The sequence below is a fragment of the Bos javanicus genome, chromosome 7 (genome assembly GCF_032452875.1).
Source record: "Bos javanicus breed banteng chromosome 7, ARS-OSU_banteng_1.0, whole genome shotgun sequence".
NCBI lineage: Eukaryota > Metazoa > Chordata > Mammalia > Artiodactyla > Bovidae > Bos > Bos javanicus.
Window position 1 is genome coordinate 2,834,150 of NC_083874.1, and position 26,977 is coordinate 2,861,126.

General features: G+C 43.4%; 1 protein-coding gene across 40 annotated transcripts in view; it reads right to left on the reverse strand.

Annotated features, from left to right (window-relative positions):
- OBSCN (obscurin, cytoskeletal calmodulin and titin-interacting RhoGEF) overlaps nucleotides 1-26,977 on the reverse strand; it is a 237,313-nt gene that overhangs the window by 148,964 nt on the left and 61,372 nt on the right. For 38 of the 40 annotated variants that reach the window (XM_061421345.1, XM_061421348.1, XM_061421346.1 and 35 more), the window contains 4 exons: nucleotides 24,998-25,273; nucleotides 21,073-21,348; nucleotides 16,707-16,982; nucleotides 1,358-1,633 (listed from right to left, as the gene is read on the reverse strand). In XM_061421345.1, the coding sequence (XP_061277329.1) occupies nucleotides 1,358-1,633; nucleotides 16,707-16,982; nucleotides 21,073-21,348; nucleotides 24,998-25,273 (1,104 nt within the window). The remainder of the gene's footprint in view (nucleotides 1-1,357; nucleotides 1,634-16,706; nucleotides 16,983-21,072; nucleotides 21,349-24,997; nucleotides 25,274-26,977) is intronic. The other 2 variants (XM_061421359.1, XM_061421347.1) reach the window with 1 other exon arrangement.

A 26,977-nucleotide genomic window follows, 5' to 3' on the forward strand; every position in this document is an offset into this window, starting at 1 on the left:
AACCCACTGTAGGATTCTTACCTGGGAAATCCCATGGACAGAGAAGCGGGGCAGACTACAGTCCACAGGGTCACCAAAGAGTTAGACGTGACTTGCCAATAAACAAAAACAACCAGAGAACTACAGGGCCGAGAAGACTTTCATCATTGGTCCTACTGATTGGCAAGTCTTACAGCACGTTGACTTCTCTCTTCTTGTGTTCATAGAGCTTACAATGATTTAGCCACATTTCACAAGGTTTTAAAAGTTTTACTTTCAAGTACTCTCTAATGTGCTCCAAAAAACACATTCTATAAAGATGAACTGTGGGATCTGAGGTGTCTCTTCACACCCACAAATCATTCTAGATCGGCACAGTCGCCAATCACGTGTCAGCACCCAGGAGTCAATGTGACACGGCAGCCCATCCCTCTTTGGCACGAGACTCTCTTCCTGGAAGAAGAATAAGCTGATTTCTAAGACTGCCCTGTCTTAGAAAGACAGAGACACTCACTGACCATCAGGAAACTGCGAGGAAATAAGCACCACTTTGCAGTCAGAGGTTGCTAGGACAGCAACTCCTCCTTAGGAAAGACTACTGACGTGGCAGAAGTGAGCGTGCTCCTTTCTGTTCCTAACTCCCTCAGCAGAGCACAAAAAGGAGCACTGACGGGAAAATCCAACCTGTTTGAAGACAGAGGCAAAAGCATCTTTTATCTAAGATCAGCCTAAATGGCACAGATGACTCTCTACCAACCAGCCTTTTTTCTTCTCTTTGAATCTGTGACAACAAACATGGGCATATTTCCTGCCACCTCTAGGCAACTGGAGCTTCTATATCCAGGAAAAGGAAGAAAAGGCCTCCCAGAAACCTCACATTTCATCATCCAAAGTTCACCACTAAGAGAATTTCAAGTAGGATTGTGTGGCCAATATTTCTCATGATCAGGGATCCACCAAATTGAAACACCTCTTGACAACTGAGAACTGGCATGAGGGGCAATATGAGGGAATGTGCTGGGTGTTGAGGAGAGACTTATGGTGGGAGGAGAGTCACGTATCTCCAGGCCTACCTCAGCCCCCAACCCCAAAGAGACCCAGGGTCTCAACACCGGGAATAACCAGCAGGTTCTGGGCAGGTGCTAAGCCAGTGTGATTGAGCCTCACTGCCAGGAAAAGATGTGGGCAGAAACGGCCCCTCTTCGCTGCAAGCACACCTTCCCCAATCACCCTCCCGCAGGGACTAAGATGGGACATGCAAGACAGGGAGGCTTGAAGAGACGAAGGACACAGGCAAGGGCACACCAGTTTGGGGAGGCAGATAGCCGGCCTCTGATCGCCTGCGTGGCCTAGCTCAGCATCCTCCTCAAGGACTGACCTGTGACGTCCAGGCGGAAGGAGACCTTCTGGCCCCCGGCCTCGCAGCTGTACTCCCCGGCGTCCGCCTTGCCCGCCTGCTGCACCACCAGCCGCCGCCCGCAGCCCGTGGCCTCCACACGCACTTTCGAGCTGGAACTCAGCTTCTTGCCATCCTTGTACCACGTCACCTCCGTCTGGGCCTGGGCCACCTCGCAGCTCAGCGTGGCACTCGCCCCCGCCATGGCCTGCACTTCACTGCGTGCCGGCTGCTCCTTGGCGAACACCACCGAGGGCTCTGGGCACAGAGGGGGATACACAGGATCAGAGACCGCATCTCAGTCAGGACGGCAGCCCTGCGCAAAGACAACCTGGATGGGGAGGTGGTGGGGGAGCAGTCAGGAAAGGGGATGGTGGAGCTGGAGACTTCTCAGGCTCTGCACCAGCCCTGTGCCCTGCAGAGGTTCCCCTGCCTTTCTCAGCAACAGGGACACAATTTATGCATTCTCGCATGGGTCCTTGGGAGTACACCTTGGGGTGGGCGGTCACTGGAACAGATTTGTCCCCTGCTCATGACATCTGCAAGGTCTCAAGGCAACTGTTCCCCAACATTCCCAGATGGTGCCCCCGTCTTCTCCACACTACTATGCAGGAAGTTTTCACCTGCAGTCCACAGAGATGGCTGAGGCTCGGCGCCCTTGCCTACTCTCAGTATTGTCAGCTGGTGGCAATCTGCAGGAGTGCTTGCACCTCCCCGTGGCTTTCTTTGTCATTGTCTGAGGAATGAAGAAGCGGAGCACCTTCCCCTTAGGACTGGGCTTGCCATTACTGTTTTTTCCTCATTGATGACAGTACTCAGTCAAATCCCTTGCCCACTTACCAACAGGTTCTGTCTTCTCTCAATTCACATCTGGCCACTCTTTGTCAATTTAAATACCAGAGAAAGACACATAGGTAGGATTTAAGGACATTCTCAATTGTGTGACTGACATTTTCACTCTGATCCAGGTCTGCAATAGTTTTTCCTCCAATAGTGTCACAACAGCCACTTTGTCCCGCTTAAAGCATAGAGCATATGTATTCTATTTAAGAAATCTTTTTACCTTAAGTCTTGAAGAAACCACATTAGCATCTGTGGATTTTGGGGTTTTATCTTTGACACTGAGGTGTCTAACCCACCTCAAGCTGACTTGTGAGTGTGGTGTGAACTGCGAGTACGAGTTAATTTTTCTGTATGGTGCAGTGGTCCACCCACCGTTTTTTGAGGACAACATCCTTCCCCTAGTTCTCAATAGACAACACAGAAACAAACGGAAGATGCGGAGGGTCGGCAGGAATGGGTGATGCAAGATTCCACTTCTGCAAGAACCGTTTCTGAGTTCACTATTCTGTTCTTTGGATGTGGTAACCACCCCAGCACTGGGATCCCCTTGTCTTGAAAACTGTAGCCTTGTAATAATTTTTGACACTGGGTAACAGTAAATGCTCCTACCATGCTCTTCGTGAAAATGACGTCCTGGCTGTATCTTGCCTTTGCAATCTGCCTGTCATTCTTCCATCACACCACTCAAAAACCAAATTTTCTTCCATTTTGATTGTTAATAAACATCTTTTGATTTTTTTCCCGTGGGATTTCTATCCATCTCTTGCAACCTTTAACTGTCTCTCAAGAATCCAGAATAATTCCCCACACACCGTCTTTTGGCAACATTGATCAGACCTGGAGTTAGAGACATGATACAACTGACCTAGTCTAACTCTTTCACACAAATTTCATTTTCCAAGCACACCTTGCTGGGACTTAGACATAGAAATGTGTTTTTCCGTGTTAATTTTTTACACACTAATCCTATGCAAGAATCATATGCATTCTAATAGTTTATCTTTAGGATGGTCCGAGTTGATCATCCTATTATCAGCAAATCCACCTTTAGTTTTTTGAAACCATGTCCAGCGGAATAGCAGTTTCCAGATATTTTGTACAGTGTACCAGAGAACTACCGGGCTGAGAAGATTTTCATCAGTAGGCCTGCTGATTCACATGCCATATCTCTGATTTTCTTTATCTTCCTGTATCTGATTTTCATAGAGATTACTAAGATTTAGCCACATTTCACTATTTTTAAATGGTTTTACCTTAGAATACTCACTAACATGTTCCAAACACCACATTTAACAAAGTTGCGTGGTGGGATCTGGGGAACACACACACCCACAAACCAGCCTGCCCTGGCATGATCACAGAATGTCAGAGGTTGGCACCTGGTGGTTGACGTGGGGTGGCAGAGGAGCAGGTGGATGTGGAGTGCATCTTCCTCCACAGATACATCAGGAATGCACCGACAGACACAGAAGTGCATGCGGAACACCAGCTGAGAGCAGGCACGAGTGCCTGACCACCGGGAAAGAATACATGGAACACGCAAAACTCAGTAGGAGGAAGGAACTAGGGAAAAACAGGAGCATTAGAAGGAGTGGACCTGCCCTCAGCGGGTGGGAGAACTGAAGCGGGGTCCGATCCCCACATCGGGGCAACTGTCTGAGCCAGAGGAGAAACATTTGAGGCTAAGAGTGAAACAGCTGATCTGTGACAGCCTAAATGGAATGAGAATCAGACAGTCCTTGCTGCAGCCATACAGACCCTGGACAGGGACGCGCGTCTCCTGGAAGGCACAGCAGCTAGGAACTGGAGAGCAGGGCTTGTGGCGCAATCCCAGGGCGAGGGCAGCTGTGGACTGCAGAGAGAGACGGACCGAGGGCATGTGAGGGAGGGGACTGTGGGAAATGCCTGTGGAGGAAAGCCGGGCAGCCACGGAAGCAAGGTGACACGACTGAGTCATGCATAGGGGGTGGAGCCATCACCACAACCTCTCTCCCCCCACACGCAAGCACTGGCAGCTGAACAATAGAGAGGCTGGCCCATCAAACGCCTGACGCACCAAGTTACAGAGTAGGACCCCACCGAGGGTGCCCCTTTATGCACCTGATGTACCCATCTAGAGGAGGACCCCGAATGGGCATAGCAGTGCAGAAAGACTAGACAAAGAGGTCTTTTGACTGCCAGCTGCTGCTGCTGCTGCATCGCTTCAGTCGTGTCCCACTCTGTGCGACCCCATAGACGCCAGCCCACCAGGCTCCCCCGTCTCTGGGATTCTCCAGGCAAGAACACTGCAGTGGAGAAATGTCTATTTAGTTCTTTGGCCCATTTTTTGATTGGGTCGTTTATTTTTCTGGAGTTGAGCTGTAGGAGTTGCTTGTATATTTTTGAGATTAGTTGTTTGTCCATTGCTTCATTTGCTATTATTTTCTCCCATTCTGAAGGCTGCCTTTTCACCTTGCTAATAGTTTCCTTTGATGTGCAGAAGCTTTTAAGGTTAATTAGGTCCCATTTGTTTATTTTTGCTTTTATTTCCAATATTCTGGGAGGTGGGTCATAGAGGATCCTGCTGTGATGTATGTCGGAGAGTGTTTTGCCTATGTTCTCCTCTAGGAGTTTTATAGTTTCTGGTCTTACGTTTAGATCTTTAATCCATTTTGAGTTTATTTTTGTGTATGGTGTTAGAAAGTGGTCCAGTTTCATTCTTTTACAAGTGGTTGACCAGATTTCCCAGCACCACTTGTTAAAGAGATTGTCTTTAATCCATTGTATATTCTTGCCTCCTTTGTCGAAGATAAGGTGTCCATATGTGCGTGGATTTATCTCTGGACTTTCTATTTTATTCCATTGATCAATATTTCTGTCTTTGTGCCAGTACCATACTGTCTTGATAACTGTGGCTTTGTAGTAGAGCCTGAAGTCAGGTAAGTTGATTCCTCCAGTTCCATTCTTCTTACTCAAGATCGCTTTGGCTATTCGAGGTTTTTTGTATTTCCATACAAATTGTGAAATTATTTGTTCTAGCTCTGTGAAGAATACTGTTGGTAGCTTGATAGGGATTGCGTTGAATCTATAAATTGCTTTGGGTAGTATACTCATTTTCACTATATTGATTCTTCCAATCCATGAACATGGTATATTTCTCCATCTATTAGTGTCCTCTTTGATTTCTTTCACCAGTGTTTTATAGTTTTCTATATATAGGTCTTTAGTTTCTTTAGGTAGATATATTCCTAAGTATTTTATTCTTTCCGTTGCAATGGTGAATAGAATTGTTTCCTTAATTTCTCTTTCTGTTTTCTCATTATTAGTGTATAGGAATGCAAGGGATTTCTGTGTGTTGATTTTATATCCTGCAACTTTACTGTAGTCATTGATTATTTCTAGTAATTTTCTGGTGGACTCTTTAGGGTTTTCTATGTAGAGGATCATGTCATCTGCAAAGACATACAGATGGCTAACAAACACATGAAAAGATGCTCAACATCACTCATTATCAGAGAAATGCAAATCAAAACCACTATGAGGTACCATTTCACACCAGTCAGAATGGCTGCGATCCAAAAGTCTACAAATAATAAATGCTGGAGAGGGTGTGGAGAAAAGGGAACCCTCTTACACTGTTGGTGGGAATGCAAACTAGTACAGCCACTATGGAGAACAGTGTGGAGATTCCTTAAAAAACTGGAAATAGAACTGCCTTATGATCCAGCAACCCCACTGCTGGGCATACACACTGAGGAAACCAGAAGGGAAAGAGACACGTGTACCCCAATGTTCATCGCAGCACTGTTTATAATAGCCAAGACGTGGAAGCAACCTAGATGTCCATCAGCAGATGAATGGATAAAGAAAGCTGTGGTACATATACACAATGGAGTATTACTCAGCCATTAAAAAGAATACATTTGAATCAGTTCTAATGAGGTGGATGAAACTGGAGCCTATTATACAGAGTGAAGTAAGCCAGAAGGAAAAACATAAATACAGTATACTAACGCATATATATGGAATTTAGAAAGATGGTAACAATAACCCGGTGTACGAGACAGCAAAAGAGACACTGATGTATAGAACAGTCTTATGGACTCTGTGGGAGAGGGAGAGGGTGGGAAGATGTGGGAGAATGGCAATGAAACATGTAAAGTATCATGTAGGAAACGAGTTGCCAGTCCAGGTTCAATGCATGATGCTGGATGCTTGGGGCTGGTGCACTGGGACGGCCCAGAGGGATGGTATGGGGAGGGAGGAGGGAGGAGGTTTCGGGATGGGGAACACATGTATACCTGTGGCGGATTCATTTTGATATTTGGCAAAACTAATACAATTATGTAAAGTTTAAAAATAAAATAAAATTGGAAGAAAAAAAAAAAAAATGAATCCCACACCAGTCAGAATGGCTGCGATCCAAAAAAAAAAAAAAAAAAGAACACTGCAGTGGGTTGCCATTTGGGGCTAGAAAAACACCGATAGGGCCATAACTCCTGTGGCCAACACAGTCCATGTCCCTGTGCATTTGGCGCTGCCAGGGTCCTCAGGACCCAAGCAGCTGCGCCACCTTCACGCTCAACCCCACTGGGGCAGAACTGCCACAGGCAAAAAAAAAAAAAAAAAAAAGGCTTGCATCTATGCACGCAGGGTGCTTCAGTCCTGTCCAGTTCTGCAACCCTGTGGACTGTGGCCTGGCAGGCTTCTCTGTCACAGGGGTTCTCCAGGCAAGAAAGCTGGAGTGGGCTGCCAGACCCTTCTCAGTTCAGTTCAGTTGCTGAGTCGTGTTCAACTCTTTGTGACCCCATGGACTGCAGCACGCCAGACTTCCCTGTCTATCAACAACTGCTGGAATTTGCTCAAACTCATGTCCATCACGTCGGTGATGATATCCAACTGTCTCCTCTGTTGTCCCCTTCTCCTCCTGCCTTTAATCTTTCCCAACATCAGGGCCTTTTCCAGTGAGTCACGACTTTGGATCAGGTGGCCAATGTACTGGAGCTTCAGTTTCAGCATCAGTCCTTCCAATGAATATTCAGGGCTGATTTCCTTTAGGACTGACTAGTTGGATCTCCTTGCTGTCCAAGGGACTCTCAAGAGTCTTCTCCAACACCACAGTTCAAAAGCATCAATTCTTTATGGTCCAACGCTCACATCCATACATGACTACTGGAAAAACCATAGCCTTGACCAAATGGACCTTTGTCAGCAAAGTAATGTCTCTGCTTTTTAATATGCTGTCTAGGTTTGTCACAGCTTTTCTTCCAAGGAGCAAGTGTCTTAATTTCATGACTGCAGGCATCATCTGCAGTGGTTTTTGAACTCAAGAAAATAAAGTCTGTCACTGTTTCCATTGTTTCCCCATCTATTTGCCATGAAGTGATTGGACCAGATGCCATGATCTTAATTTTTTGAATGTTTAATTTCAAGCCAGCTTTTTCACTCTCCTCTTTCACTTTCATCAAGAGGCTCTTCAGTTTCTCCTTGCTTTCTGCCATAAGGATGGTGTCATCTGCATATCTGAGGTTACTGATATTTCTCCTGGCAATCTTGATTCCAGCTTGTGCTTCATCCAGCCTGGCATTCCGCATGATGTACTCTGCATATAAGTTAAATAAGCAGGGTGACAGTATATAGCCTTGAGGTACTCCTTTTCCTGTTTGGAACCAGTCTGTTGTTCCATGTCCAGTTCAAACTGTTGCTTCTTGACCTGCATACAGATTTCTCAGGAGGCAGGTCAGGTGGTCTGGTATTCCCATCTCTTTCAGAATGTTCCACAGTTTGTTGTGATCCACACAGTCAAAGGCTTTGGTGTAGTCAACAAAGCAGAAGTAGATGTTTTTCTGGAATTCTCTTACTTTTTCTATGATCCAACGGATGTTGGCAATTTGATCTCTGGTTCCTCTGCCTTTTCTAAATCCAGCTTGAACATCTGGAAGTTCAGTGTTCACATACTGTTAAAGATTTCTTCAAAAGAATTTTGAGTATTACTTTGCTAGCGTGTTAGATGAGTGCAATTGTGTTGTAGTTTGAACATTCTTTGCCATTGCCTTTCTTGGGATTGAAATGAAAACTGACCGTTTCCAGTCGTGTGGCCATTGCTGTTTTCCAAATTTGCTGGCATATTGAGTGCAGCACTTTCACAGCATCATCTTTTAGGATTTGAAATAGCTCAGTTGGAATTCCATAACCTCCACTAGCTTTGTTCGTAGTGCTGCTTCCTAAGGCCCACTTGACTTCCCATTCCAGGGTGTCTGGCTCTAGGTGAGTGATCACACCATCGTGGTTATCTTGGTCATGAAGATCTTTTTGTACAGCTCTTCTGTGTGCTCCTGCCACCTCTTCCTAATATCTTCTGCTTCTGTTAGGTCCCTACCACTTCTGTCCTTTATTGTGCCCATCTTCGCATGAAATGTTCCCTTGGTATCTCTAATTTTCTTGAAGAGATCTCTAGTCTTTCCCATTCTATTGTTTTCCTCTATTTCTTTGCACTGATCACTGAGGAAGGCTTTCCTATCTCTCCTTGCTTTTCTTTGGAACTTTTCTTCAGGTGGGTATATCTTTCCTTTTCTCCTTTGCCTTTGGCTTTTCTTCTCTTTTCTTTGGATTTTTTTTAATTACTTATTTTAATTGGAGGCTAATTACTTTACAATATTGTAGTGGTTTTTTTCTCAGCTATTTGTAAGGCCTCCTTAGACAACCATTTTGCCTTTTTGCATTTATTTTCTTCTAGAGCGCTATATCCTTTTAGAGCACTATATTTCCTGCTGCCCTAGCCACCAACTCCCCTGAATACCTGGTACTGTCAGATTCCCTGAGACCCAAGCAGCTGCACCACCTCCACTCCTGGCCCTCACTGGGGCAAACCCAAGCCCTCCAGGGCAGCCTCAAGAACAAACCCCAGTGAACGACCCACATGCAGAGGTGGAAATAAAGCCACAGCTGAAACCCAGGGGCAGTGTGGCTAAGGAAGAAGACCCAAAACCTTCCCACCAGCTGTACAAGCTGCAGATTAAATCCACACGATCAACTAGGCAGCCTCTGTCTCTATGGAATATATATAAAAGGACACTGAGAGCTTCCACAAAAGAAAACCCACTAGCTCTGACAGCTGTGGACATTGGAGGCAAGAACATACAGGAGTAGGACCAGATTAGAGTCTGAGCTGCCCCTGCAGCAGGTCCAGAGACCAGCCTCGTATTAGAGAGCATCCTTGGGAGGCAACGTGGACTGTGACTCACAGTGAGGGAAAGAACGCTGGCAGCAGGGACTCAAGAAAAACATTTATTATTCTTATATTTTGACTTGCTCTATAGTTGCTTCTGGATTTTTTTTTTCTTTTTGTCTTATTTTCCCTACCTCCCCCACCTTGCTGTAGTTGTCCATTTTATTAGCACTATGAAACCTGTTTCAGCTTATGAGATTTTCTTTTTCAACCACTCCTTTTATTCCTGTTATAAACTTCTGCCTTTTGCAGAACTTTGGCCTTTTGCAGTTCTGTAGTTTTCCTTTTTTCTTTTTTTCTCTTCAATTTTTAAATTTTTTTAAACTTATGATTTTTTCTACATTTATTTGTTTGCTTTTCCTCCTGTTCTTTCCCCCTTGCAGTTAATCTTTAATGTATATAAATCCGTATCTACCTCTATTTAACTTTGCATTTCTATTCTTTCTTTCTTTTCTTTTTCTCACCATATTTGTTATGTTTGTTTTCATTGCTTTATCCCCCAGTTGGTACCTTGCTTTAGTTCTGTTTTCCGGTTTGTGCTTTAGTTCGTTTTGTTCTCAGCTGGTGGGTATCATTTTTGGTTTCCTCTGTTCACTGGGCCAGTCTGCTGTGCTCTATTTTTGTTGGACTGTTTTGATTTTGCTCATGGGTGTTTATGTATGTGTGTATTGTCCATTATTTTAATTATTATTTGCCTGATTTTGTAATTGCCATTTGTCTGGGGTTCATCTTTGTTTTCTCCTTTTGGGGTATTTGTTTTAATCCCATTTAATGCCATAACCACCCACCTGTAGAATCTCAGTTCCTGGCCAGAGATCAAGCCCCAAGCCTTTGGAGTGGGAGTGCTGACTCCGAGAGGCTAGACTGCCAGAGAACTAGCCCCAGGGAGTATCCAGTAGCGAGAACTCCCACAAAGGCAACCACTTGTATACAAGACCCGACATCACCCAACCACCAGTAGCACCCTGTGCGGGGTGCCTCACCCCAACAACGAACAAGACGAAAATACAAACCAATCGTCAGCAGACAGGATTACCACCTTACTCAGTCCTGCCCATCAGAGGAAGGAAAAAAAAAAAAAAAAAAACTCACTGCCTCCCACCAAATGCAAGCACGAGTCACACTCTACACAAAGCTGACACAAACCACTGGACCAACCTTATGAGGGCAGAAACCAAAAGAAAGAAAGAGTTCAACCCTGAAGCCTGGAAAAAGGAGACCTCAAACATAATAAGTTTAAAACAATAATAAAAAGACAGAAGTACTGCACAAATGAAGGAACAAACCAGAAACACACAAGTCCAAATAAATGAAGAGGAAATAAGCAAACTACCTGAAAAAGAATTCAGAATATTGATCATAAAGATAATACAAAACCTTGAAAATAAAATGGAGAAAATGCAAGAATCAGTTAACAAAGACCTAGAGGAATTAAAGAATAAACGTACAGACACAAACAACACAATTATTGAAATTAAAAATACTCTAGAAGGAATCAATAGCAGAATATCTGAAACAGAAGAATGGATCAGTGAGCTGGAAGATAAAATGGTGGAAATAATTGCTGAAGAGCAGAATAAAGTAAAAAGAATGAAAAGAACTGAGGACAGTCTCAGAGATCTCTGGGACAATGTTAAATGCATCAAAATTTGAATTATAGGGATCCCAGAAGAAGAAGAGAAAAAGAAAGGGTATGAGAAAAAATTTTAAGAGATTATAGTTGAAAATTTCCGCAACATTGAAAAGGAAAATAGTCAATCAAGTCCAAGAGGCACAAAGACTCCCATACAGGATAAACCCAGAGAGAAACATGCCAGGACACATACTAATCAAACTAACAAAGACTAAACACAAAGGAAGAATATTAAAAGCAGCAAGGGAAAAGCAACAAGTAACATACAAGTGAAACCCCATACGTTTAAGAGTTGATCTTTCAGCAGAAACTCTGCAGGCCAAAAGGGAATGGCAGGATATATTTAAAGTACTAAAAGGGAAAAATCTACAACCAAGATTATTCTGCCTGGCAAGAATTTCATTCAAAATTGATGGAGAAATCAAAAGCTTTACAGACAAGCAAAAGTTAAGAGAATTCAACACCACTAAATCAGCTTTACAAGAAATGTTAAAGGGACTTAAATAGTCAGGAAACACAAAATAAGAAAAAGATCTGTAGAAACAAACCACAAATAATTAAGAAAATGGAAATAGGAACATATATATCAATAATTAATTTAAATGTAAATGGATTAAATGGTCTAACCAAAAGACACTGACTGGCTGAATGGATACAAAATCAAGAACCAAACATATGCTGTCTATAAGAAACCCACTTCACATCTATAGACATATAGACTGAAAGTGAGAGGATGGAAAAATATATTCCATGCAAATGGGAAGCAAAAGAAAGCTGGAATAGCAATCTTCATATCAGACAAAATAGACCTTGAAATAAAGAATATTACAAGAGATAAGGAAGCATGCTACATTATGATCAAGTGATCAATCCAAGAGGAAGATATAACAATGATAAATATCTATGCTCCAGGAACACCTCAATACACAAGACAAACACTAACAGACATAAAAGAAGAAACTGACAGTAACACAATAATAGCAGGAGACTCTAACACCCCCACTTACACCAATGGACAGATCATCAAAACAGAAAATTAATAAGGAAACACAATACATTAGATGTGATGGATCTCACTGATGTCTTCAGGACAGTCCATCCAAATTCAGAAGAATACACCTTCTTCTCAAGTGTCCATGGAACATTCTCCAGGACAGACCACATCTTGGGTCACAAATCAAACCTCAGGAATTTAAGAAAATTGAAATCATATCAAGCATCTTTTCTGAGCACAACTCTATGAGACTAGATATCAATTATAAGAAAAAGACTGCAAAAAACACAAACACATGGAGATTAAACAATATGCTTCTAAATAATGAACAGGTTACGGAAGAAATCAAAAGGGAAATCAAAAAATTCCTAGAAATAAATAACAATGAAAACATGACAACTCAAAACCTAAGGCATGTAGCAAAAGCAGTTCTAAGAGGGAAGTTTATAGCAAGACAATCCTACCTCAAGAAACAAGAAAAACTTTGAATAGACAACCTAAAACAACTGGGAAAAGAAGAACAAAAAAACTCCCAAATTAGCAGGAGGAAAGAAATCACAAAGATCAGAGCAGAAATAAATGAAAAAGAAATGAAAGGAACAATAGTAAAAATTAATAACACTAAAAGCTCATTCTTTGAGGAGATAAACAAAATTGATAAACCTTTCACCAGACTCATCAAGAAAAAAGAGAGAAGAGACAAATCAACAAAATTAGAAATGAAAAAGGAGAGGTTCCAACAATGCAGAAATACAAAGGATTATGAGAGACTGTTATGAGCAACTTTATGGCAATAAAATGGATAAACTGGAAGAAATGGACAGATTCTTAGAAAAGTTAAATCTTTCAAGACTGAACCAGGAAGAAATAGAAATAACGAACAACCCAATTACAAGCACTGAAATCAAAACGGTAATCAAAAATCTCCCAAAAAACAAAGCCCAGGACCAGATGGCTTCACAGGTGAATTCTAATCAAACACATAGAGAAGAGCTAATACCTATTCTTCTAAAACTCTTTCAAAAAACTGCAGAGGAAGGAACACTTCCAAACTCATTCTATGAGGCCACCATCACCCTGATACCAAAACCAGACAAAGAAAATACAGGCCAATATCACTGATGAAAATAGATAAAAAAATCCTCAACAAATTCTAGCAAACAAAATTCAACAACACATTAAAAAGCTCATAACCATGATCAAGCTGGGTCTATTCCAGGGATGCAAGGATTCTTCAGTACACACAAATCAATGTGATACACCATATTAACAAACTGAAAGATAAAAACCACATGAAAATCTCAATAGATGCAGAAAAAGCCTTTGACAAAATTCAGCACCCATTTATGGTTAGAACTCTTCAAAAAAAGGGCATAGAAGGAACCTACCTCACCACAGTAAAGGCCATATATGATAAGCCTACAGCAAACATTATTTTCAATGGTGAAAAACTAAAAGCATCCCCCTAAGATCAGGAACAAGGCAAGGGTGTCCACTTTCACCACTATTACTCAACATAGTTCTGGAAGTCCTAGCTATAAAATCAGAGAAGAAAAAGAAATAAAAGGAATTCAAATCAGAAAAAAAAGAAGTAAATCTGTCACTGTTTGCAGATGACATGATACTACACATAGAAAACTCTAAAGATACTATCAGAAAATTACTAAAGCCAATCAGTGAATTTAGCAAAGTCGTAGGATACAAACTCAATATACAGAAATCACGTGCATTCATATATACTAACAATTAAAAATCAGAAAGAGAAATTAAGGAATCAATCCCATTCACCATTGCAACAAAAATTATAAAATATCTAGGAATAAACCTACCTAAGGCGACAAAAGAACTGTATAGAGAAAATTATAAGACACTGATGAAAGAAATCAAAGACAACATAAACAGATGGGGAGACAGTCCATGTTCCTGGATAGAAAGAATCAGTATTGTGAAAATGACTATACTACCAAATGCAATCTACAGATTCAATGTGATCCCTGTCATACCAATGGCATTTTTTCACAGAACTAGAACAAAAAATTTCACAATTCATATGGAAACACAAAAGACCCCAAACAGCCAAAACAGTCTTGAGAAAGATGAATGCAGCTGGAGGAATCCTGACTTCAGATTATACTACAAAGCTACAGTCATCAAGACAGTACGGTACTGGCACAAAAACAGAAATATAGACCAATGGAACAAGAAAGCCCATAAATAAACCCATGCACCTACGGGTACCTTATTTTTGACAAAGGAGGCAAGAATATACAATGGTACAAAGATAGCAGTTCTTTCAGTAAGTAGTGCTGGGAAACTGGACAGTTACATGTAAAAGAATGAAATTAGAACACTTTCTAACACCATACACAAAAATAAACTCAAAATGGATTAAGGACCTAAATGCAATATCAGAAACTATAAAACTCTTAGAGGAAAGCATAGGCAGAACACTCGATGACATAAATCAAAGCAAGATCTTCTATGACCCACCTCCTGGAGTAATGGAAATAAAAACAAAAGTAAACAAGTGTGACCGTGTTAAACTTAAAAGCTCTTGCACAGCAAAGGAAATTATAAGCAAGGAGAAAAGACATCCCTCAGAATAGGAGAAAATAACAGCAAATGAAACAACTGACAAAGGGTTAATTTCCAAAATATACAAGCAGCTCATACAACTCAATGCCAGAAAAACAAACAACCCAATCAAAAAGTGGGGAAAAGACCTAAACAGACATTTCTCCAAAGGAGACATACAGATGGCTAACAAACACATGAAAAGATGCTCAACATCGCTCATTGTTAGAGAAATCAAATAAAAACTACAGTAAGATATCACCTCACACCAGTCAGAATGGCCATCATCAAAAAGTCTACAAACAATAAATGCTGGAGAAGGTGTGGAGAAAAGGGAATGCTCTTGCACTGTTGGTGGGAATGTAAATTGATATAGCCACTATGGAGGATGGTAATAGAGAGTCCTTAAAAAAACTAGGAATAAAAAAAATCACCATATGACCCAGCAATGTTAGGCATATACCCTGAGAAAACCAAAACTGAAAAAGACACATATACTCCAGTGTTCATTGCAGCACCATTTACAATTGCTAGAACATGGAAGCAACCTAGATGTCCATCGACAGATGAATGGATAAAGAAGTTGTGGTACATACACACAATGGAATACTACTCAGCCATAGAAAGAAACGCATTTGAGTCAGTTCTAATGAGGTGAATGAACCTAGAGCCTACTATAGAGTAAAGTAAGTCAGAAAGAGAAAGATAAATATCGTACACTAATGTATATATATGGAATCTAGAAAGATGGTGCTGATGAACCTATTTGCAGGATAACAATGGAGGCACAGACAGAGAACAGACTTAAGGGCACAGGGAGAGGGGAGGAGAGGGTGAGATGTATGGAGAGAGTAACACAGAAACTTACATCACCATATGTAAAATACATAGCCAACGGGAATTTTCTGTGTGTCTCAGGGAACTCAAACAGGGGCTGTGTATCAACCTAGAGGGGTGGGATGGGGCGGGAGATAGGAGGGAGGTTCAGGAGGGAGGCGACACATGTATACCTATGGCTGATTCATGTTGATGTCTGACAGAAAACAACGAAACTCTATAAAGCAATTATCTTTCCATTAAAAATTAACATTTTTTTAAAAAAGGAAAAAAAAATGTGGGATGGCAGGCCATCTCTATATTGGCAGGAAGACCCTCTTCCCAGAAGAGTAACCTGATTTTTCAGACTGTCCTGTCTAAAGGGACAGGGAGAGGCTCTTCCTGACCACTACGAAAATGCAACAGAGTAAGGACTGCTTTGCCAGTCAGAGGCTGCTAGGGCACTAACTCCTCGTTAGCGATGCCAACTGACGTGGCAGCTGTGACTTTTTCCTTTCCATTTCTAAATTCATCTATGTAACACCGACAGGAATACTGACATGGAACAGAGTCTGTTGGGAGACAAAGGCAACATCATCTTTGATCTAAGAAGATCACCCATCGTAGCACAAGTGACTTCTATCAATCATCCCCCATTTCTTCCCTTTGCAAGGAAGGGACACTAAAACATGTCTATTTTTTTTCTTATCTATGGCCAACTGGAGCTTCTACACCCAAGAAAAGGAAGGAAGGGGTTCCCAGAAACCTCAAATTTCATAATTCAAAGTTCACTTCTGGGAGAAGGCCAACGAGGACTGTGTGGCCAATCTTTCCCCGATCCAAGATCCTTCAAACTGAAACCCCACTGCTCAACCGGGACCAGCATGTGGGGCTGGATGAGGGCGTGTGCTAGTTTTCAGAAAAGACAGATGATGGGAGGAAAGTAAGTCATCTCCAGGCCTACCTCAGCCCCCAGGCATCAGGGAAAGGCAGGACACGAGAAAGGTTCCGGGCAGGTGCTAAGACACTGCGATTGAGCCTCACTGCCTGGAAACAGGTGGAGAGAGAATCCCTCCTCTCTGCAAGTGCACCCTCCCTTTACATGCTTCCCCAGCCAAAATGGGGACCACGCTGGGACACGAAAGACAGGGAGGATTGAAGAGATGGAGGATCCAGGCAAGGGCACACAAGTCTGGTGAGGCTGGAAGCGAGTCCCCTCATCACCTGCACAGAGGCTAGCTCAGCATCCTCCTCCACGACTGACCTGTGACGTCCAGGTGGAAGGAGACCTTCTGGCCCCCGGCCTCGCAGCTGTACTCCCCGGCGTCCGCCTTGCCCGCCTGCTGCACCACCAGCTGCCGGGTGCGGCCCTTGGCCTCCACACGCACTTTCGAGCTGGAACTCAGCTTCTTGCCGTCCTTGTACCACGTCACCTCCGTCTGGGCCTGGGCCACCTCGCAGCTCAGCGTGGCACTTGCCCCGGCCACGGCCTGCACTTCACTGCGTGCCGGCTGCTCCTTGGCGAACACCACCGAGGGCTCTGGGGACAGAGGGGGATACACAGGGTCAGAGACCCCATCTCAGTCAGGACAGCTGCTGCTGCTGCTGCTAAATCGCTTCAGTTGTGTCCAACTCTGTGCAACCCCGTAGATGGCAGCCTACCAGGCTTCTCCGTCCTTGGGATTCTCCAGGCAAGAATGCTGGAGTGGGTTGCCATTTCCTTCTCCCATGCATTAAAGTGAAAAGTGAAAGTGAAGTCTCTCAGTCATGTTTGACTCTTCGCGACACCATGGACTGCAGCCTACCAGGCTCCTCCATCCATGGGACTTTCCAGGCAAGAGTACTGGAGTGGGGTGCCATTGCCTTCTCCAGTCAGGACGGCAGCCCCAGGCAAAGAAGACCTGGATGGGGAGGTGGGAGGGGGCTGGGCAGGAGGATGGTGGAGCTGGAGACTTCTCAGGCTCTGCACCAGCCCTGTGCCCTGCAGAGGTCTCCCTGCCTTTCTCAGCAAGTGACGCAATTCACACATTCTCCCACAGGTCCCTGAGAGCAGGTCCCGGGTGGGAGGTCCTGAGAATGGACTTGTTCTCTGCTCATGACATCTGCAAGTCTCAAGGCTACGACTCCCCATCCTTTCTAGATGGTGCCCCAGTCTTCTCCATACGATTATGCGGGAACTTTTCACCCGCAGTCCATGGAGATGGCTGAGGCTCGCGCCCTTGCTTACTCTTAGTACTGTCAGCTGGGGGCAATCTGGGGGAGTGCTTGCACCTGCCCGTGGCTCTCTTTGTCACTGTCTGAGGAATGAAGAAGCGGAGCACCTTCCCCTTAGGACTGGGCTTGCCATTACTGTTTTCTTCTTCCTGGCGACATGAGTCAAATCTTTTGCCCACTTGCCAATAGGAGGCGCTCTCTTTTGTTGATTCAACTCCCGCCAATTTTTACACATTTATGTGCCAGAGAATGACAAACAGGTAAACTTTAAGGATATTCCCAACCGTGTGACTCGTATATTCACTCTCTGTCCAGTCCTCTGTTAAGTCAAAGTTTATTCTTCCAATAGTGTGACAATCTCCATTTCTTCCCTTTGAGTTTAGAGCATTTGTGTTCTACTTAAGAAATCTTTCCTTACCCTAAGTCTTTGAAGAAACCATGATATTATCTGAGGGTTGTTTTTTTTTTGGTGCTACTCTTTACTCTGAGGTTTCTAACCCACCCTGAGTTGACTTCTGTGTATGGTGTGAATTGTTGGTACAATTTAAGTATTCTATGTGGTTCAGTGATCCAGCCACCCTTTCTTTCTACAACATTCGCCCTGGAATTCCTGAACATACAACACAGGAACAATCGAAAGGTGTTGGGCGAGGGAGGGACGGTGGTGCCGGGAAGTCATTTATGAACTGCTTCTGAACTCAGCTTTCTGTTCCTCCAATGTGGTAAGCATCCCTGCACTGGGACCCCCTTGTCTTGAGAACTGCAGCCTTATGATAATTCTTGACATCACGTCCCAGTAAAGACTCCCACTCTGATTTTCTGCAAAAAAACAACACATTGGCTGTGCCTTACCTTTGAATCTGCCTGTTTTTCTGTCATCTGACCCAACCCCCAAAAAACTGGTTTCGATTTTGATTGTTAATAAACATCTTTGATTTTTTCCCCTTGAATTTCTATCCATCTATTTCAACCTCTCACTGCCTCTCAAGAATCTTGAATCATGTCTCACACACAGACCCTTAGCAACTCTCGTCAGGCCTGGGAATTGGAAACATGATACAATTGTGCTAGTCTAACTCTTTCACACACATTTCATTTTCCAAGTGGTCCCTGCCAGGACTCAGATGTAGAAATAATTTCTGCATACTGATTTTGTTACACACTTAGCTTACTCAAGAAACAGAGGGGATGGGGAGGGATGTGGGAGGGGGGTTCAGGATGGGGAACACATGTACACCCGTGGCAGATTCATGTCAATGTATGGCAAAACCAATACAATATTGGAATTAGCCTCCAATTAAAATAAATAAATTCATATTAAAAACAAGAAACAGATGCAACCTAATCACTTATCTCTGGGATTGTCTGAGTTGATCATCACACCAAATCCCATCTTTAGTTTTTCAAAACTCCTCGCCAATGATTTTATTCTCCTTCTTACTGAACTCAGTGGGTAGAGTGGCCTGAGTGTGCCGTCCCTCACATCAAAGATTGCCAGGTATACCATAAGTGGGATGTTGTTGTTGTTTTGGCCAGAATGCAATAACATTAAAAAGAAGATATCTTTTATAGAGTCTACTAAGAATTTTACGACAGAAACTGACGCTCAATTTTATCAAACATTTTGTCTCAGTGTAAGACATGCAAGTGTAATCAACCATTTGATTCTGTACTCACGAGATGATCTTTGTGCATTCAATCCAACGTCAAGCTTTCTATCTATCAACGTTGTCAACAGTAATACAACATGCAATCCTGAACTATGACTAGCCCTGGATACACTGCTGAATTCATTTTGTTAACATGTAATTCATTATTTTGATACTCTCAGTAGACTGGTCTGGTATGTCATCTTCCCTTTGGCTTTCTGGAGTGATTTTGGTATCAGTGTTATGTTCTATACATGAACATGTATGGAGGGTATCTCATTCTTCTCTCTCTAGGACCATCTCCAAGTATGGAATAGCAATTTCCTGAATATTTTATACAGTTTACCAGAGAACTACAAGGCTGACAAGCCTTTCATTATTTGTCCTATTGATTACAAGTCCTCCACCTCTTTGAGTTTTCTCTATCTTTGCATGTCTGATTTTCAGATATTTTACTAGGTTTTAGATTCATGCACTGGTGAAGGAAATGGCAACCCATTCCAGTATTCTTGTCTGGAGAATCCCAGGGATGGGAAAGCCTGGTGGGCTGCCGTCTATGGGGTTGCACAGTCAGACACGACTGAAGCAACTTAGCAGCAGCAGCAGCAGACACATTTTACAATTTTTCAAAGGTTTTTACCTTAAAGTACTCTTCAATGTGCTTCAAAAACCACAATCTACAAAGATGCATGGTGGAATCTGGGGTATATACACACCCATACATCCTGCTGCACTGGGACGTTCTCAAACCCTTAGGGGTTGCCACCTAGGAGTCAATGTGGCACGGAAGCCCACCCCTATTCTGCATGAAGCCTTTCTTCCCAGAAGAAGAATAACCTGATTTCTTAGACTGCCCGATGTTTCGGCCATGAGAAAGAGACACTCAGTGACCACGAGGAAAATGCGAGGAAATAAACACTGCTTTGCCAGTCAGAGGCTTGCAGGACAGTAACTTCTTCTTAACAGTCCACAATGATGAGGTAGAAATGACTTTTTCCTTTCCATTCCTAAATTCTTCAATGTCATGCCAAGAGGAATACTGACCTGAAACATCCAACCTTTTTCAAAACAAGGGAAAATGATATTTTACCTAAGAAGATCACCCTAAATAGCACAGGTGACCCTCTACCATCATCATTTCTTTCTTCCTTTCACAAGGCAGTGACAACGAAAAGCAGCCTATTTCTTGGTATCTACCAGCAACCAGACCTTCTCTACAGAGGAAAAGGAATGCAGGGCTCCCAGAAACCTCAAATGTCATCATCCAAAGTTTACTCCTAAGAGAATTCCAAGTGGGATTGTGTGGCCCATATTTTCCTTAATCCAGGATCGACCAAACTGAAACACCCCTGGCCAGCTGAGACCAGCATGAGGTTATAGATGAGGGTGAGTACTAGTTTTCAGGAAAGACATATGATGGGAGGAGACAATCATACCCCAGGCCCACCTCAGCCCTCAAACATCAGGGAGAGCCAGGGTCCTAACACCAGGAACAACAGGAAGGTTCTGGGCAGGTGCTAATAAGACAGTGTGACTGAGCCTCATCGGCAGGAAACAGAGGGACACAAACAGGCCCTCCTCTTTCCACGAGAACCCTCCCCATGCAGCCTTCCCTGGAGCCAAAATGGGTATCAAGATGGGACATAGATGATTGGAAGGTGTGAAGTCCTAAAGGTTACAGGCGACTACACAAGTCTGGTGAGGCTGGAAGCCAGTGCCCTCATCACCTGCACACAGGCTAGCTCAGCGTCCTACTCCAGGACTGACCTGTGACGTCCAGGCGGAAGGAGACCTTCTGGCCCCCAGCCTCACAGATGTACTCCCCAGCATCCGCCTTGCCCGCCTGCTGCACCACCAGCCGCCGCCCGCGGCCCGTGGCCTCCACACGCACTTTTGAGCTGGAACTCAGCTTCTTCCCGTCCTTGTACCACGTCACCTCCGTCTGGGCCTGGGCCACCTCACAGCTCAGCGTGGCACTCGCCCCCGCCACGGCCTGCACTTCACTGCGTGCCGGCTGCTCCTTGGCGAACACCACTGAGGGCTCTGGGGACAGAGGGATACACAGGGTCAGAGATACCATCTCAGTCAGGACGGCAGCCCTGGGCAAAGAATAGGATGGGGAGTTAGTTGTGGGTGGGGTAAGAAGGAGCAACAGAGCTAGAGACTTCTCAGGCTCTACACCAGCCCTGTGTTCTGCCAAGGTCACCCAAGTTTCTCAGCAGCAAGTAGCATGATTTACGAATTCTCCTCTGGGTCCATCCATGTGAGCTATTGGAGGAAGGGGTGGCCACTGGAACAGACTTGTTCCCTGCTCATGCCTGGCTTGTGTCCTCCCAGATGGTGTCAGTCCTTTCCATAACATTATCCCTGGAACTTTTCACCTGCAATCTGTTTAGATGTCTGAGGCTGGCACCTTTGCCTACTTTTACCATTGCCAACTGGTGGCAACCTGGGGAGAGTGCTTACACCTCCCTGCGGCTTTCTCTGTCATTGTCTGAGAAACGAGTAAGCAAGCACTTTTTCCCCTGAGCACTGGGGTCAGCATTACTGTTTTTTCTTCCTGGTGACACTATTCAGATCTTTTACCCACTTACTAATAGGATGGGAACTGTGGGGTCATGACGGGGGCGTTCCTAGATGAAGCCCCATCTTCCCCACAGAAATGTGCATGTTCTCATCTCAGTGACCAGGACTTGCTGAGGCTCCACTCCTGCCCACTCTCACGCTGGGCATCTGGTGGGAGTGACTGTGCCTCCTGTGGCGTTCTTTGCCATTTTTCTCATGACACAAAGGAAAGAACCCTTTGTGATATTTTTGCTCACTGGTATTTGCTCTTCTGCATCGTCATTGTTCAAAGATTTTGCCCTGTTTTCAATAGCATCTTCTGTCATTTTGAGGACATTTTTATATATTTAAATGCAAGGTGCGGACAAGTATGTGTGTTCTAAATGTCTTCCACGTCTGTGTGGCTTGCCCTTTAGTCACTTATACTAACTTCTGATGAATTTTCATGGTTCGTTTTAGTTAAGTATCTCAAATTTGTTTCATTATGGCTCCTGCTCCTGCTCTGTCCCTCGAACACTTGTATTCTAAGAAGTCATTCTTTATCCTACAGTAATTTACATCTATGATTTTCCCTTCTATTCTGCGGTCTCTTCCCAACAGGAGTTGACTGTGTGTGGTATGACTTACTGGTCTAATCTCTTCTCTACGTGGTTGAATGGTTCAAGTATCATGTATGAAAACTACGTTGCCTCTATGCCTTGCACCATTGCATAATTCCTAAAAAGCAGAAGGGAAATGTCATTCAGGTCTGTGTCTGAAATCTCTCTTCAGATGCTTTGGCCTGTGTGTCTATCTTTGCAACCAGACACTATTGTATTCATTACTGTAGCTTTATAGTAGTCTTGATATTTGGTAATACCACCAAATATTTGCTCTCTTCAAGAGTGCATTGACTGTGTATATGGTCTTTGCAATTTACTTGTCAATTTTCAAAGTCCCCTCTAAACAAACTTTTTTTTGGATTTTAATTTGTATTGAACATTTTTGATTCTTCTGTAGATTTCTACCAAACTATTTGGAACTTCTTGACTGTCTCTCAAAAAAATTCCAATAATCCTCCCCACCACAGAGCCTCTCAGAACCTTTTATTAGACTTATAATTAAAAAATGATTGCTTTGATGCTATTTTAACTCTTTTAAAATTTCATTTTCAACACGTGTGTTGCCACTATTAGACACAGAAGTTTGTTTTCTTCCTACTAACTTTTTCCATGGTAATCATTCTTAACTATCCTATTGTCTCATAACTTATCTTTGGGCAAATCATATTATCTGTAAATTCCACTTTTGTTTACTCACACTTTTATATTACTTTATTTTTTCCCTAACTGTGCTGTAAAATGTAACAGTGGGTTTCCTTGTCTGGTTCTCTATCTCACAGCAACGCTTTCAAACTTTCACTTTTTTGTGTGCAATTAGCTGAATTGCCTGCAGAGTTGTTGATCAAATTAAGAAAGAACTGTTTTATTTATAATTCGTTACGAATTTTATGGCAAAAATTGATGCAAACTTCATTAAACATTTTTTCTCTATTTATAATGCCAAATCTCATCCAATACTTTACTCTGCATGTCATGAACAGAATGTTTTGCTAACATTTCTAGTATTTCAACAAGCTTGCACTTCTGGACTATGACTTTCATCACAGCGTATCACCAGTTATCCTCTTAATATATTATTAAACTTATTCTGATAATGTTTTCTTTCAGATTTTGGCCTTGCTATCCATAATAGATGGATAATAATTTCAATCCTTACCCCTTTCCTTGTCAGATATTGGTATCAGTGTTACACTATCTACGTGAAACAAATCAGAGACTGTATCTCATTTTTCTATTCTCCAGAATAACCTCCATGAACACGGTTTTTCTTTTTAAAGTAGCTCATATAATTTACCAGTGGAACTACAGGGATTAAATATTTCTCTATGGGAAGATTTTTCATTATGATTCCAATTACTTAAAAGGTTTTAAGACTATTTGAGTTGTGCAGTGTTTCTGTGTCACTTGGTATATAATTTTCTAAGAACTTGATTAATTTGTCAAGCCTTTCATATTTATTGCAATGAAAAAAATTGCCATATTCTCCTAAAATATCATTTTTTAAAGATACATGCATATTGGTATAGGAGAAGTGACTATTACTCTTCAAGTCTAAATCTATAAATCAGAGTCCAATTAGAATTCTGACATGGAATGTTCCAACAGAAGACAAAGGAAATCAATATTTGCTCTGAAAAGAGAATTCCAGATCTCACATGTGCATATTTCAGGCACACATCAACCAATCCTCTGCTCCCTGTTTACTTTGCACACATATTTCAAGAAAAACAGACCTAGATGTGTGTATGTGCGTGTGGGCTCAGTCCCTTCAGCCGCCTCTTTGTGACACCATGGACTATAACCCGTCAAGCTCCTCTGCCCCTGGGATTCTCCAGGCAAGAACACTGGAGTGGGTTGCCATGCCCTCCTCCCAACCCAGGGATGGAACCTGAGTATCCTGCATTGCAGGCAGATTCTTTACCCACTAAGCCACCTCAGAAGCCATGTAGATACACAGATAATTTCAATATCCAGTGCAAGGAGAAAGAGTGTCCAGAACAACTGAAACTCTGGTAAATCCACAGCTCGTTCCTGAGATAAAGCAAGCACAACAGTGTGGTAGAAATTCCCCCTGGACCTGGTTTAATGAAATCCAAACCTCTCTCCTAGTGTGAACCCACATGGATTGCTGGGTGGGGCATCTAGGAGCTGTCAGGACAGCCAAGAGGAGCAAATTCACATACCCACAGTTGAAAGGCATCTGGTTTACAGCAGACTCCAAGTGCAAGACAGAACCAGAGGCCCAGACACCAGGGAACACCCAGACGACCCTGGGCAGATGCTGGGAACTGACGACCGTGCATCACTGTGTGGAAACGCCACTCTGGGTTTACAGGACGCCTTTCTCCTTTCTGCTCACACCCTCCCATCCAGCTCCCTTTGCCCAGCCTTGGGTATGAAAATGGGGGTGGGAGGACAGAAGACCAAAAGAGATGAAGTCTAGTGGAAAGATCATCGGGTCTGTCAGGGGTGCGAGCCCGTCCCATCACCTCCACATGAGGCTAACTTACTACCTCCAAACTGACCTGTGACGTCCAGGCGGAAGGAGACCTTCTGGCCCCCGGCCTCGCAGCTGTACTCCCCGGCATCCGCCTTGCCCGCCTGCTGCACCACCAGCTTCCGGGTGCAGCCTTTGGCTTCCAAATGCACTTTCGAGCTCGAACTCAGCTTCTTCCCGTCTTTGTACCACGTCACCTCCGTCTGGGCCTGGGCCACCTCGCAGTTCAGCATGGCACTCGCCCCCGCCACGGCCTGCACTTCACTGCGTGCTGGCTGCTCCTTGGCGAACACCACTGAGGGCTCTGAGGATAGAGGGATACACGGGGTCAGAGACCCCATCTCAGTCAGGACAGCAGCCCCGGGCAAAGACGACCTGGATGGGGAGCTGGGAAGCAGGGTGGTGGGAAGGAGTGATGGAACTGGTGACTTCTTCAGGTTCTGCACCAGCCCTGTGCCTTGCAGAGGAAAACTCTTTCTCAGCAGCAAGTCACACAAGACATGCATTCTCCCACAGATCCATGTCAACTGGCCTGGGAAAGGGGCTTTTGAAAAAGACATCGCCCTGCTCATGACATCTGCAGGTTCACAATGCAAATGTCTGCCAACCTTCCGAGATAGTGCCCCAGTCTTCTCCATATGGTTATGCAAGGAACTTTTCATCTGCAATCAATGGAGATGTCTTAGGCTCAGCACCCATGCCTACTCTTACTCTCGTCAACTTGTGGCAATCTGCTGGGAGTGCCTGCACCTCCCCATGGCTTTCTTTGTCATTGAGGGCTGAGCACCTTTCCTCAGGACTGGGTTCATCATTACGGTTTTCTTCTTCCCAGTAACACTATTCAAATCTTTTGCCCACTTACCCTTGGTAGACTCTCTCTTTTCTCGATTCACCTCTGGCCACTCTTTATGGTTTAAATACCAAAGAATGACACATAGGTAAGTTTTAAGGATATTACCAACTGTGTGACTCACAGTTTCACTTTCTGATCAAAACCTGTGATAAATCAAAGTTTTTCCTTTCAACAGGGTCACATTGTCCTTCCATCCCTTTGAGTGTAAAGTATTTCTGTTCTATTTAAGAATTTTTTTTTTACGTTCGTCTTTAAAGAAACCACACTCTTATCTGAGAGTTTTTGGGGGTTTTACTTTTTACACTGAGGTTTCTAACCTACTACATGTTTACTTCTGTGTGTGGTGTGAACTGTTACAATTTATTTTTTCCCTATGGTTCAATGGTCCAAGCACCATTTATGAAGACAACATCCTTCCTTGACTTTTCTGACACACAACACAATAACAAAAGGAGGACACAGGGGCTTGAGAGGGAATGGGTGGTGAGAACCCATTTATGCCCTGAACTCCTTCTGAACTCAGTCTTCTATTCCTGTGATGTGGTAACTATTCCTGCACTGGGATCCCCTTATCTTGAAAACTGCAGCCTTATGATAATCCCTGACATCAGGTCCCAGTATATGCCCCCACCATGATTTTCTTGAAGAAAACAGTGTATTGGCTGCATCTTGCCTTTGAAAAGTGAAGTCGCTCAGTCGTGTCTGACTCTTTGCGACCCCATGGACAGTAGCCTACCAGGCTCCTCCGTCCATGGGATTTTCCAGGCAAGAGTTCTGGAGTGGGTTGCCATTTCCTTCTCTATTCTTCCATCTGACCACTCACAAAACAAATTTGGTTCCATTTTGATTGCTAATAAAACACCTTTGATTTTTCCCCCCAGATTTCTACCCCTTTATTGCAACCTCTGACTGTCTCTCAAGAATTTGAATCCTTTCCCCACTCACAGTCTCTTAGCAACTTTTATCAGATTGAAATTACAAAAAAAAAAAAAAAACTTTTGCTGGTCTAACTCTTTCACACATATTTCATTTTCCAAGCATTCCTTGCCCCCTTAAGACAGAAATGTTTTCTGCGTGTTAATTTTTTTACACACTGATCCTATTCAAGAATCCTATTCAGTCTAATCATTTATCTTTGGGATTGTCTGAGTTGAT